At 43.4% G+C, this 12738-nt stretch overlaps 1 protein-coding gene across 1 annotated transcript; it reads left to right on the top strand.

The window, feature by feature from the left end:
- Positions 1-2658: 2658 nt before the first annotated feature.
- On the top strand, positions 2659-12478 carry LOC147621571 (bet1-like SNARE 1-1). Its single transcript, XM_086824361.1, has 5 exons — positions 2659-2783; positions 3238-3388; positions 3518-3574; positions 4026-4085; positions 12227-12478. Exons 1-5 carry the CDS (start codon positions 2770-2772, stop codon positions 12314-12316), a joined length of 372 nt encoding a protein of 123 aa, XP_086680487.1. The 5' UTR covers positions 2659-2769; the 3' UTR covers positions 12317-12478.
- The last annotated feature ends 260 nt before the right edge of the window (positions 12479-12738 follow it).

Here is a 12738-nt window from a genome sequence, read left to right on the forward strand (position 1 = left end):
TCAAAAATGTCTACTAATTTGTCATGTCTTGTGACATCTCATGTCTTATCATTGTATGAATCCTTTTAGTGTGCAAGAACTTATGACAATTGTTGTCTATGAGATGAAAGAAGAGGACACAAAAAGCCAAGTCTTATTTTGGGAGATGTTGAATCGGGCAATGATGGATTGTGGCCATGAAGCAGCAGATTTTTATGGCTTTATGGCAGATGAGGCTCAAGCTAATTGGAGGGTAATATATCAAGTCTTCAATGGGGGCCCTGATAACAAAATGGAGGATCATGAACATTTATGTCTATTCCATTGGAAGCAAAGCTTGCAAACGACACACAAAGAAATACATCAAGAAAGACTTGCAACAAGAGCATATTACAATGTGTCATCATGCATGGAGAAATTGTAAAAATAGAGAAGAAGCATTGAAGCAGAGCAGATTGATTAGAAGTTGGTAGAGAGATGGAGCAGTTAAAGATAATCAAGTTCCTACCACCATGGATATATGGATGTCTTGGTGGGAAGTCCGTATTGCACATTGGGGTAACTTAATGACAGTAGTATGTTATACAAATTAGCTCATACTATTTTGTTCAGTACTAAGGGCTATTTTTAATGATGTCACGCATTTCTATGATACAAATTGCTTGCTTCATTACTAAAAATTAATCCAAAAGTTTTGGTGTGTGAAAATTTTAGGTTCAAATGCTAGAAGCAGCTGGGTTTTGTCTAAAAAGAGCAGGGAATGCAGTAGGCACACATGAGGAAGTCCAAAAACATGGAGTAGGGAATGCAGTAGGCACACATGAGGAAGAAGTCCCAAAACATGGAGCAGGGAACATAGTAGGCACACATAAGGAAGAATTCCAAAAGCATGGAGGTGCAAGTAATGTGCGAAGACCCAAATGGAGACATGGGATCTCACAAGAGGCAAGCAAGAGGATTTCTAGTGCTCTTTCAATGGAGGTTATTTACATTGAAGAGGATACCATTATCCCACAACAACATTCAGTCTTTCACATGATGACTAGTACCTCAGAGACAACATATGATGTGTATGTAACTATTGAGCCAAGATGCACTTGCCCACATTTCCAAAAGAGGAAGCAAGGGAACAAGTCATATCTTGCTTGCAAGCACATCTATTATGTGTTTTTGCGTGTTTTTGGTCTCCATCAGAATGAGAACATGTTCATGCATCAACCAGTCCTTTCTAGTACACATCTATATGCTACTTTGAGTCGTACTAGAACTCTTGCCTAAGGTATTGGTGTTAGATCTCTTGGAAATTATCATGGACCTTTTGACTTTTGACTATGGCTATGTATCTAACGAGCCTTTTTACTTTCGCTATACATGGGCCTTTTGACTTTTGACTTTTGACTTTCACTGTATGGGTCTTTTGTGTGTCGGTGTATGTAGAGGCAACAACACTTCCTAGAAGAATTTACATGCTAAACTGTAATACATGGGCCTTTCTACTTTTAGCATGTAAATTTTCTATCAATCTATTTTTATTCATAACCATAGAGAACATTCAAATAAATTGCATGTATAAGCATGTAAATTGTGTAAGTCATGGGAAAATTATGTCAGATTGTGAAAAAAGCTCGCAAAATCCTCTCAGATACCAAAAAAGCTTGCAAGGAAATGCTCGCAAAAAAAATTTAAAAAAATCCCCCAATTGCATAGGTGTCATATAGGGCTCAGGTGCGGTTTTCAACTATAACTCCTCCCCATACACCACTTTCAATACTAGGTTGTGAGAGCGGGTACGTAATTGTGTTATGGCCCTGTGAGATCCTGCTAACATGGGTATGGTGAGGTAAGGCTAAGTACATTCAGGTGCCAGTTTTCTATCGGTCACCCAACACTCTGGATTGATATGAGTGATATAGTATTGTAGCTTAGCTACTTTCTTTCCATTCTCACATGTGGCTTTCAATGCATCAAGTAGCTATGTGTTGACATTCACATAACACATCTGATTGGTGCGAAGGTCCAAAAGAGATTCCATCATCCACCTACGAAACCATCCTTTAGTGTCCAACACCCATCCCAATGATAGAATCTTGCTTATGAGAGAGAGAGAGAGAGAGAGAGAGAGGGAATTAACCCACTGCAATAGCAAGCAGAAACCGCAACGACAACGAGCAACGCTTGAATCGAGGAGGAGATGAAATGAAGGAGATTTGAATCGAGGAAGGAGGTGGCCTCTGCAACATACTCTGGAGGGAGGGCGGTGGCGAGATAAAGACGTATTAACGTTCTCTGCAATGAAGCCTAGAAGCTCTGCATGGAGGGAGGGCGGCGGCGGCGGCTGGCTGAAGACGTTGCAAGTGGAGCCGGATCTGTGCATGGATGCATTGCGCCAGGTGGAGCCCAAGGAGACCCCCAAAAAAAACTCCACGTGGCTTCTTGCAAACGAACCCCTGTTAAATATAGTAAGATTGAAGATATGATAGATAGATGAGACTTTGAAGATGTTAAAGATAACCATGATGGCATATGACACATTGTGTGTATAACACAAGGCGTGTTATACTACATTGAAGATATGATAGATGATAGATAGATGACAGTCATGACATTTCACATGTGACATGTCTATAATAATAATAATAATATACTCAAAATCACACAATAGCCATAATAATAATAATAGTAATATACTCAAAATCATTATACTTTTTTCACCAATAAAACCGATCGATATAACTTTCCCCTCCATTAAGAATTCTTGCTCGGATTCTGCATCAGACCCCTCTCACCGTCATGAACTCGCGCAGGTATGTCTTTCTGTTTTCTGTACAATTCAAAACGCTAGATCTCGAGTCGCCACAGAAACGGCTTTCACAGTCGAAAACATAATCGAAATCCATTGCGCTATAGTTAGTTTTTTTCCCCCCCTGCTTTTGGGAACCCTACTTTACGTTTTCTGCTTTTTGGCACTCTGAGCAATGGATCTGCCTACCTTTCTTTATGTTCCCAAACCCCAGATCTCACAAAAAGATGGCCTTCACAGTACATCAGTTTTAGCTTTTTGTGCAACTGATTTTCCTTTTCGTCTTCCTCTTGCTTATGAATCATCATTGCCATGAAGACCACGTGCTAATTCATACGCTTTGATTGATTCCTTCCCCTTGAAGAAGCATCAACATGGTATATATCACCAATGGTGCCAACCATATGACCCACGATGCCCTTGTTTATGAATTGCTCAAGGTCTTCGTACCCTTGCAGAGATTATCGCGGGGCTAGATCTTCCCTCTTTGATGGACTTGAAGAAGGCATCAACAGAGCATCTTCATCGTACTCTACCCTTGAAATTTCTGAGCATGACAATGATAGAGACATGGATGGACTTCAGGACAAAGTGACCATTTTGAAGAGAGTATGTTAGTCATATTTTTGCTATTTTATCAACATTTGGAATGTATTTTTTGAACCTGGTATGTAACTAGCACGGGTAATGTTTGTTTTTGGAGTTTCTAATTAGCTTGCATGTGCCATTTTTTGACAGTTAACAACAGACATACATGAAGAAGTTGACTCACAGAACCGAATGCTTGACTTCATGGTTTACCATTTTACCGTCTCATGTCTCTGGTTTTACAACCATCAAAACACAAGCCATGCTTGACACCCATACACGTGGGACACACAGGCAGGCTCAGGCACACACGTGCACACATGCGCATGCATGCGTGCATGCACGTACACACACATGCAGATTGCTTGACTTCACTTTACTTTTTTTTATCATTAGTTTTCAGAGGCACCAAAACACGTCCACGCTCATGCATGTGCACACACGCACCAATAAAGGAAGAAAAGAATGGTAAGTCCTTTTTTTCATTTTGTATTACTGGTTTTCACAAGCATCAAAACACATGTGAAGGTACACGCCCACACATACACATATATGCACAGGCCTGCTAGAAAATAATATGTGCCTTATGTCCTAGCTCAGTTTATTCCTTATTTTGTGCAGAACAATCTAATTTCAAGGCTGCTTTGTTTTATACCAGGGAAACCAGATGGATACGTCGAGGGGCATGCTTTCCGCAACTGCCGATAGATTCAAAAAAGTAAATTGTTATCTTTGATTTGGATCATTTTCAAAGGAGGAAGAGCGTTCTGTGTTTTCTTGTTGGTATTGTGAATGCTTGTTAATACATGGTAGAAAGAAATGCAAGAGAAGGATTTGAGGCTAGTGCTAAATTGCTAATTGAGATTACTAATTCCATGACCTGATGTAAAACGATTTTAAGCCAAGGACTCGTCAATCTAATATCTATGTAAGCTCATCAATGGGAGGCTTTCGTATGGGTGGAAACTTGAAGAATCAGGACTCACATCAGGCTTCATATGTTGACGGCCTACCTACACTAGCGGATCTACGACCTATGTCAGCATCCTTCTTTTGAGTTTTTAGTGTCCAGCTTCATGAGTGCACTGGAAACCCCAGATCGAGCAAAGCAAGTAGCCTGTGAAAAAGGCATGGATGGTCCATTGGCTTGCCAAGGGTTTTCAACCCCTGTCCCAAACCTACAAAGAAGTAATAATGTCTGTATGGAATGTCTCTCAGGGGATTGAATTGTCAGAAATCCAGCACTGCACACATTTGTGGTTGCTCACACACACAAGAAGGCTTGACTATCTCCCTCTCTCTCTCACTCACAAGCAAAGCAAGCAATAGAGATGTGTTGTCTTCTGTTGCATTGTGCACTGATAAAAGGAGCTGTAAATGTTTTGCTGCTTCTAAGCCTGATTTTTGCTAATTCTGTTGCATCCATCTCCTAGGCTAAGTTATGGAAAAGATTTTGCACCATTGATGGTGTGTGTGGTGCCTCTCTCGTATGGGTGGGCCTCTCTCGTATGGGTGGGTAAAACCCGGATATGCAGATGAGTTGGTTGGCTTGTGAGCTGTGAATCTTAACCAAGTGCATTTTTTTGCATGTGCTGCCCATTTCTTCTGAATTAGTGTGGCCCTTCTTGGGCCCTGTTTTTTAAATTTTGTCTGCTTAAATCCTGCATTAAGCAACTGCCAGTTGTGTCCTCTTTTGCTGGTCTATTCTTACCTTTTGTGCTGTTGTTCCTTCTATTCCGTGCGTTTTGATAGGCTAGCTGGTCACCTCATGGTGGTACATCCCCATCTTTTGCAGTGCTTCCATTGGTTGTTTCTTTGCACATTATCATGGCTTCTTTCCTCCATGATACAAGGTCTTACAAATGGAGCTTTTATAATCTTTTGGCCCAGCGTGTCACATGACTGATGCAGAGGAAGACAAACATAAGCACATGGGAGATTAACGCTAAGCAAAATGAGAAAGACACAATAGAGAAGGAGAGATAGACCCAATTTGTTGTATATTGCAAAACATGAATATTTACCATGATGACCTTGGATCTTAGATCTTGCTTTTGCATACCTATCTATTAATGCGTACAAAAGGTTACCGGATGTCCTGCACTTTCTAACGTACACGAGGGCTACCTGGTCTTGTTGGTCTAGAGCCTGTGTGATGATCCAGATGCTGTGGTTGGTGCTGCCCAAGAATGACCCTTGACTTGCTTTTACATAGGGAAGTGATAGCAAGGCGGGTTTAGGTAGGCCACAGCTTTTATGACCCCCAAAAGTCATCAATAAGGCCCTTTATTGTGTTCATATGGTGCCCAACTCGTGTCCCAACTATCACCGTACCAATCCCAAGTCTAAAACACATGCAACCATACTATCAAGTCCTTTTCTGTGTAAAATCTACCCACCCCAGGTTAACTATCTCCCCAGGAACATGATATCCTAAGTCAAAAGTAGGTACATGAGAAACCCTACATGCAACCGATCCTAATGTCCCATACTGTTAGGATATACTCCATGTAGAATGTCCTTTAGATTTAGTGTGAGAGGTGAAATGACCAATCTCCCCTCATGACTCGATCTTGATGCAACCCACTTTCTTCCCAGATAACATCCAAGTGAGCTTTGCATTAATCTCGCTCCTCAACATTCTGACTTCATGGCCTAGAAAGCATAAGAATAGTATCTTACTGCTTCCTACAAAGAAACAGTAAATCCCACACCTTGGTCCTCTCATATGGGAAAAAGGGATATCTATTCTATAGTAACCTTTGTACTTGCTCATGCAATTTCAAACTTGCTAATGGCTTCTTACTTAATGGCCTAGAAAGCTTAAGAATAGTATCTTACTGCTTCCTACAAAGAAACAGTAAATCCCACACCTTGGTTCTCTCATATGGGAAAAAGGGATATCTATTCTATAGTAACCTTCGTACTTGCTCATGCAATTTCAAACTTGCTAATGGCTTCTTCTCCACCTTTTCCTACCCCATGCTTTTTGAGTGCTCTACCCTATCCAAGCGGTCAACACACGGGTGCCATTAAAAAAAATTGCAGGTTCTATGTTACTCATGCAACAATGCAGGGAAAGTTCGTTCGGATACATGGATAGCCTTTAAAGAAGAGCCATCCGTTGTGGATTGAACACAATCTGCTGCACTGGTTGAGAAAATGGCATTTGCCTCATAGTTGCATTCCATACTTTTACACAACCTTGAGATCCTTACGGTACTTTGCTTGTACCATATTGGAGTACTGTTGAATTTTGAAGTTCTTGCTTGCCCTACACCTTATTAGTGAAAGAGTGCAGAGAGTGGAAGGAGAGTGGCACTAGAATGTGCTGAACAGAGAGTGCAAGAGAGAGAGAGCTATGGAGAAAACTATGCTGAATATACTGAAGCAAAACAGTCCCAAGCAAGAGACACTACAATTCTCATAAGTGAGGAAGCAAAATATGTACAAGACTGAATGAGAAAAGAGAGGCCAGCACCCACTATTTATAGTAGGGGAAGGCTGGCTGACTGGAGCTGCATAACAGGCGGACTAGAGCTTCTGGACATGGCTGATTGGAAAATGCCAAAAAGGCTGGGAAAAATCCCAAAAAAATACTAGAAAAAGGGGTGGCCAGCCCACAAGCAAGGGCCATGCAAAAGGGACCAAATGGGCACCATAAAAGAGCAGAATCTGGGGATGAATGTGCTAACACCCCCTCTCAGCACCAGATGCTGAACAAACTCCGAGAATTGAAAGATGAGGAGCCAAGGAAGCCTGAGAAACCGACTTGGTGAACAAATTTGCAGCATTCTCCGTGGAAGGACAATACTCCAAACGCAAATCTCCAGCAAGAACCCGTTCATGAACATAGTGATACTGAATCTCAATGTGTTTCGTACGAGCATGAAACACAGGGTTCTTGGCAATGGCGATGCAACTCTGATTGTCACACCAAAGAAGAGTAGATCCGATAGGAGGACAGCCGAGCTCCTCCAATAATCTCTGCAACCATATCGCCTCACATGCAGCATAACAAACTACACGGTACTCCGCCTCAGTAGAGGAAAGCGCCACAGTAGGTTGCTTTTTATTGCTCCAAGAAATGGCTCCAGACCCAAGTGAAAAAACACAACCAGTGGTCGAATGCTGTGTATCTGGATCTCCAGCCCAATCTGAGTCAGACCATCCAACAAGAGTGCGTCCTTGGCCATAAAAGATGCCAAAATCCAAAGTGCCACGCAAGTACCGAAGAACTCTGAGAGCACACTGCCAATGCTACTGACGGGGTTTGGATGAGAAGGAACTCAATAAACTGACTGCGAAGCATATGTCCAATCGGGAGTAGGTCAACCATACCAAACAACCGACGAGAACCCGATACTGTCCCTGATCGGTCCTTGGAGAAGCATCAAGTGAAGAAAGCTTCTCACCAATATCCATAGGAGAAGATTTGCACCCAGTCATCTGAAATCTGTCGAGAATCTCTCGAGTGTTCTTCTGCTGAGAGAAGAAAATGCCCTTCCGAGGTCTGCCAAATCTCAAAGCCAAGAAAATAATGCAAGAGGCCAAGATCCGTCATCTCAAACTTTGTCTCCAAAGCATCCATAACAGAACGGATCCGCACAGAATAAGAATTTGTAAAGATGAGGTCATCAACGTAGACCACAATGATAACAATCAACCAAGGAGGATATAAAGGTTCGAATCTGCGTGAGAACGGCGCAGGCCAAGCTTCTGAAAGAACTCATCAATCCGCTGGCTGGTACTAAGCCCGCGGAGCCTGCTTTAGACCATATAAAGCCTTCTTCAGCCGGTACACATGATCCTGTTTGCCCTGAACAACAAATCCTGGCAGCTGATTAATATAAACGACCTGTGTAAGCTCTCCATTCAAGAAAGCCGACTTGACGTCTATCTGGAAAACGGGCCATCTATGATGTCCTGCAAGTGCAAGAACGGTACGAATAGTAGTCATCTGGGCCGTTGGAGCGAAGGTCTCATCGAAGTCGACACCAGGGCGCTGAGCATAACCCTTGGCAACCAACCTCACCTTGTGCTTGTCCAAGCTGCCATCAGCTCGGAACTTCGATTTGAAGATCCAACGCACACTAATCACCTGACGCTGCAGTGGTCGAGGCACCAAAATCCAAGTGTCATCCAGCTCTGCCTGCATAGCACGACGCCAAGGCTCATGTGAAAGAGCCTCGTATACAGAAGTGGGATTAGAAGGACCATTAATGATAGTAGACATAAGAGCATAATTAACAAACATGTTGTTCTCATGAATTTGTTTCCCTGTAACTCTGGAAGAATGCCGAAGGGAACCGGGCGATGGAGCAGAAGGAAGCTCACGTAACCCAGAATCACGAACTGTCTGATAATACCAATCAGGCACAGATCTGCTCGAACTCGCCGGAGAGGAGGAGCAGGGTCATCATCATTTGATTGAGTATACTCAGCTGGAGGTGTAACTGAAGCAGCGGGAGCAGGAGCAGGAGGAGGAGGAGAAGGAGGCGGAGACGGAGGTGAAGGAAGAAGAAGCTCACCACCCCCCTCTGAAGATGTAGGAGTCTCGTCGAACACATCATCACGGCTCACAACAACTTTACCGGCCTGAGGATCATAAAGACGATATGCCTTGGACATAGTGCTGTATCTGAGAAAAGTCATGCGCTGAGACTTCGAGTCCAACTTGGAGCGATGCTCCTTAGGCACATGAACATATGCCGTACACCCAAATATCCGGAAATGAACAACAGAGGGCTTCTCACCATGGAAAGCCTCATATGGAGTTTTATCGGGAAGAGCAGCGGTAGGAGACCTGTTCTGAATATAGATAGCAGTGGAAGCCGCCTCAGCCCAGAAACGTCGAGGTAATGAAGAATGCTCAAGCATAGCATGGGCCATCTCCATAATGGTCCTATTCTTCCTCTCGGCAACTCCATTCTGTGATGGAGTATATGACGTAGTAAGCTGTCTCCGAATGCCATGTGTCTTGCAATATTGCTGAAACTCCTGGGATGTGAACTCACCCCCTCCATCGGTCCCGAGAGCCTTGACCGAGTGACCGGTCTCTTTTTCCACCTCAGCTTTCCAATCACAGAAGTGCTGAAAAGTCTCATCCTTGGTCTTCAGAAAGAAAACCCAAGTATATCTGGAAAAATCATCCACCATCACGAACATGTACAATGCCTTACTCAAAGACGTGGTACTCATAGGACCACATAAGTCTGCATGAATGAGAGCAAGTGATGCCGAAGATCTGTGTGTCGCCTCCTTCGGAAAGGCAGCTCGGTGTTGCTTCCCCTCTAAACAAGAGGAACAAAAGGTAGACGGAATGGTTAGTAATCCCTCAACCAACCCATCCTTCGAAGCTCGCTGTAGAAGCTGATAGCTCAAATGGCCAAACCGAGCATGCCAAAGAGTAGAAGAAGCACCAAAAGAAAGCAGAGCGGTCAACTTGTAGAGACCACTATCTTGGACTCCCTGAGCCAAGATGCTACCAGTCGCCTTATCACGAATGGTAATCTCATAATAACGAGAGAAGATCATCTCCGCACCCTGAGCTGTAAGAGCACTCACTGTCAAAATGTTAAAAGTTAAATCTGGAATATACAGAATGTTAGAGAAGTACCTCTTGTCCTCGTCAGAACAGAAGATGGGGATAGTGCCATGACCATGCACTGGCACAGAAGAAGAATTACCCAGAGTGATCTCGCCTTATGTGGCAGTGAAGTCCTCGAACCAATCTCGATGGGGTGTCATATGAGCAGTAGCACCGCTATCAACAATCCAAGACCGTGACTGAGAAGTCACAAGAGCAAGTATACGCCGAGTAAGAAAAGAATGCCATCATCCCTCTTGGGTTGAGACACCGCCGTTGAAGAGTTCTTTGCTGCTTCATCACGCTTCTTCTTGTGACATTGGGGTGACTTGTGACCCTTCTTGCCACAATAATGACATTCAATGTCCTTATTCTTTGAAGATTTGTTGTCTTTATCCTTGTCGGAATCCTTGGAGTTCTTGTCAGAACCCTCTTTTCCTTTCTTTTGTTGATCCTTCCCTTTATCTCGTGCTGCCAAAGCTCCATCAAGGTCACCAGAGGTGCCAGTCTGCTCCTCAAAGCGAGACTCAATCTGCATAACGGAGGAAAGAACTTCCTCCCAAGTAACTGGAACAGGACGAGGAGAAGAAACAAGAGACTGAAAGTATGCATCAAATCTCTCTGGAAGTTTGGAGAGCAGCCGAATAGCCATGTTCTCTGTGGAGATGTCCTTGCCATAACCAGCAAGCTCGTTCCGGAGATCTTTCATCTTCGAGATAAAAGCAGATAAAGATGGAAAGGCAGAAACTGATAAGTTCATAAGTTGCTTTTCCAATGCCAAAATCCGACATGGAGACTTAATCTCACAGAGATCTGCAAAAGCCTTCCAAACTTCATGTGCAACATCTGCTGTACGCACATGAGAGAGCACAGAATCTTGACAGTTAAACATCAGAAAGGAGAAAACGCGTCGATCATTCGACTGCTAAATATCAATCTGTGCCCAAGTCACACCACCAGAAGCAAGGGTGGGAGGGGTGGCACTGGCCAGTGTAACAAGCCAATCCCAAAGATCCACGCCACGCAAGGCCGATTTCACCTTCACCTTCCATAGGGTGTAGTTGGAACCATCCAACTTGGCAGGTCAACAAACATATGAAGAGAAGTCGGTGCAGCCATCACAAAAGCTTGGGCTCAATCTCAAAAAAATGCACAAACTCTGAAGAAGAAGTGTCCTCCACAGGTACGAAGAGTGCCACCAAAGCTTGATCCCCTTTGCAAAGGGGAAAGGCCACTGGAGAGGAAAACGCAGCACACAGAATGCTGCTGTTCTGAAAAAACAGGCCGCCTATGTCCAATCTCCATTTGGAAAAGAAAACGCTGATCACAGAGTACCTGATGGCTGTGTTGGTGAAGCCAAACTGTAGGCGAAAAGACCAGCAGGTGCTGTCCAGGAAACGCAGCAGCAAAGGGCTGCAGATCTGAGAGAGAACGCAGAGGAGAGGGTGCTGAAAACAGGGCTGAATCTGGGGCAACAAAGAGGTTGCTAAACGGGGAGCGATGATACCATGAAAGAGTGCATAGAGCGGAAGCAGAGTGGCACTAGAATGTGCTGAACAGAGAGTGCAAGAGAGAGAGAGAGAGAGAGAGAGATGGAGAAAACTATGCTGAATATACTGAAGCAAAACACTCCCAAGCAAGAGACACTACGAGTCTCATAAGTGAGGGAGCAAAATATGTACAAGACTGAATGAGAAAAGAGAGGCCAGCACCCACTATTTATAGTAGGGGAAGGCTGGCCGACTGGAGCTACTGGACATGGCCGACTGGAAAATGCCAGAAAGGCTGGGAAAAATCCCAGAAAAATACTAGAAAAAGGGGTGGCCAGCCCACAAGCAAGGGCCATGCAAAAGGGACCAAATGGGCACCATAAAAGAGCAGAATCTGGGGATGAATGTGCTGACAATTAGGTTGCATCATCCCTGCATCCCATAAGCTTTCCCATGCACCTTGCACACATTGTGTGTACACAACTGTTTCCAATTTACCATATTATATATTTTTACTATTCAAACTAGAAAAAGATTGGTGTATTTAACATACCTTATCAGTACTTCTTGTACTCGTATCAAACACGTATTGTATGTATTGTACCAAACGTTTCTAACCACCTTGATTTGCCTTGCATAGCTGAAAGAAATTTATCTTCAACAATTGAAATGTGAAAGGAAACTCTTTTGTCGTCATTGCATTAGGGTACTGCTAATAGAGCAGTCCGAGAGAGAGAGAGAGAGAGAGAGAGAGAGAGCTAATTATGTTCTTTAAATCAGGTGTTTGAGGCAAAATCCGGAAAAAGCTTGCTGACGTTGGTGGTAGCATTTGTTACAGTGTTTCTTCTTGTCTACTTTTTGAGCAAGTGAAGGTCAATTTTTAAAAGCATACAGACATCTTGATCTCCTGCTCACTTGTATTCTAAGATCTATTTCAAAGTCCGAGCCCTTGTACCATAGGAATGAAGTATTGCATGGGCAATTATGTTGACAATGAGTAAACTCTTGGTTTAAATATTTCTTCCTGCTGTCCTGACTGAGCATGTTAATCTCTTATGCTGTCTGGTAATCTGGACCTCAAACTGATTCTAATGGGATAATAAGTGTGTGTATGATCTAGGGATGAAGTAAAACATGAAGAATTGTGTCGACAAATCAGTCAACTTTGTTTCTTCCTGCTATCCTGGCTGAGCTGTTAATTTGTTTGTGCTGTTTGGTAAACTGCACCTCAAACTGATTCTTACGGGATAATAAGGGTGTGTATGAACCCTGCGAAAACACCACCACAAACC

This window comes from Cibotium barometz, chromosome 30 (assembly GCF_041138505.1).
Source record: "Cibotium barometz isolate CiBa-2024 chromosome 30, ASM4113850v1, whole genome shotgun sequence".
NCBI lineage: Eukaryota > Viridiplantae > Streptophyta > Polypodiopsida > Cyatheales > Cibotiaceae > Cibotium > Cibotium barometz.

Excerpts from the sequence above, each read along its gene's own strand:
- LOC147621571 (XM_086824361.1), top strand. Across the intron at positions 3,389-3,517 it reads AAGTGACCATTTTGAAGAGA|TTAACAACAGACATACATGA; the intron begins GTATGTTAGTCA and ends ATTTTTTGACAG. Across the intron at positions 4,086-12,226 it reads CTGCCGATAGATTCAAAAAA|GTGTTTGAGGCAAAATCCGG; the intron begins GTAAATTGTTAT and ends TCTTTAAATCAG.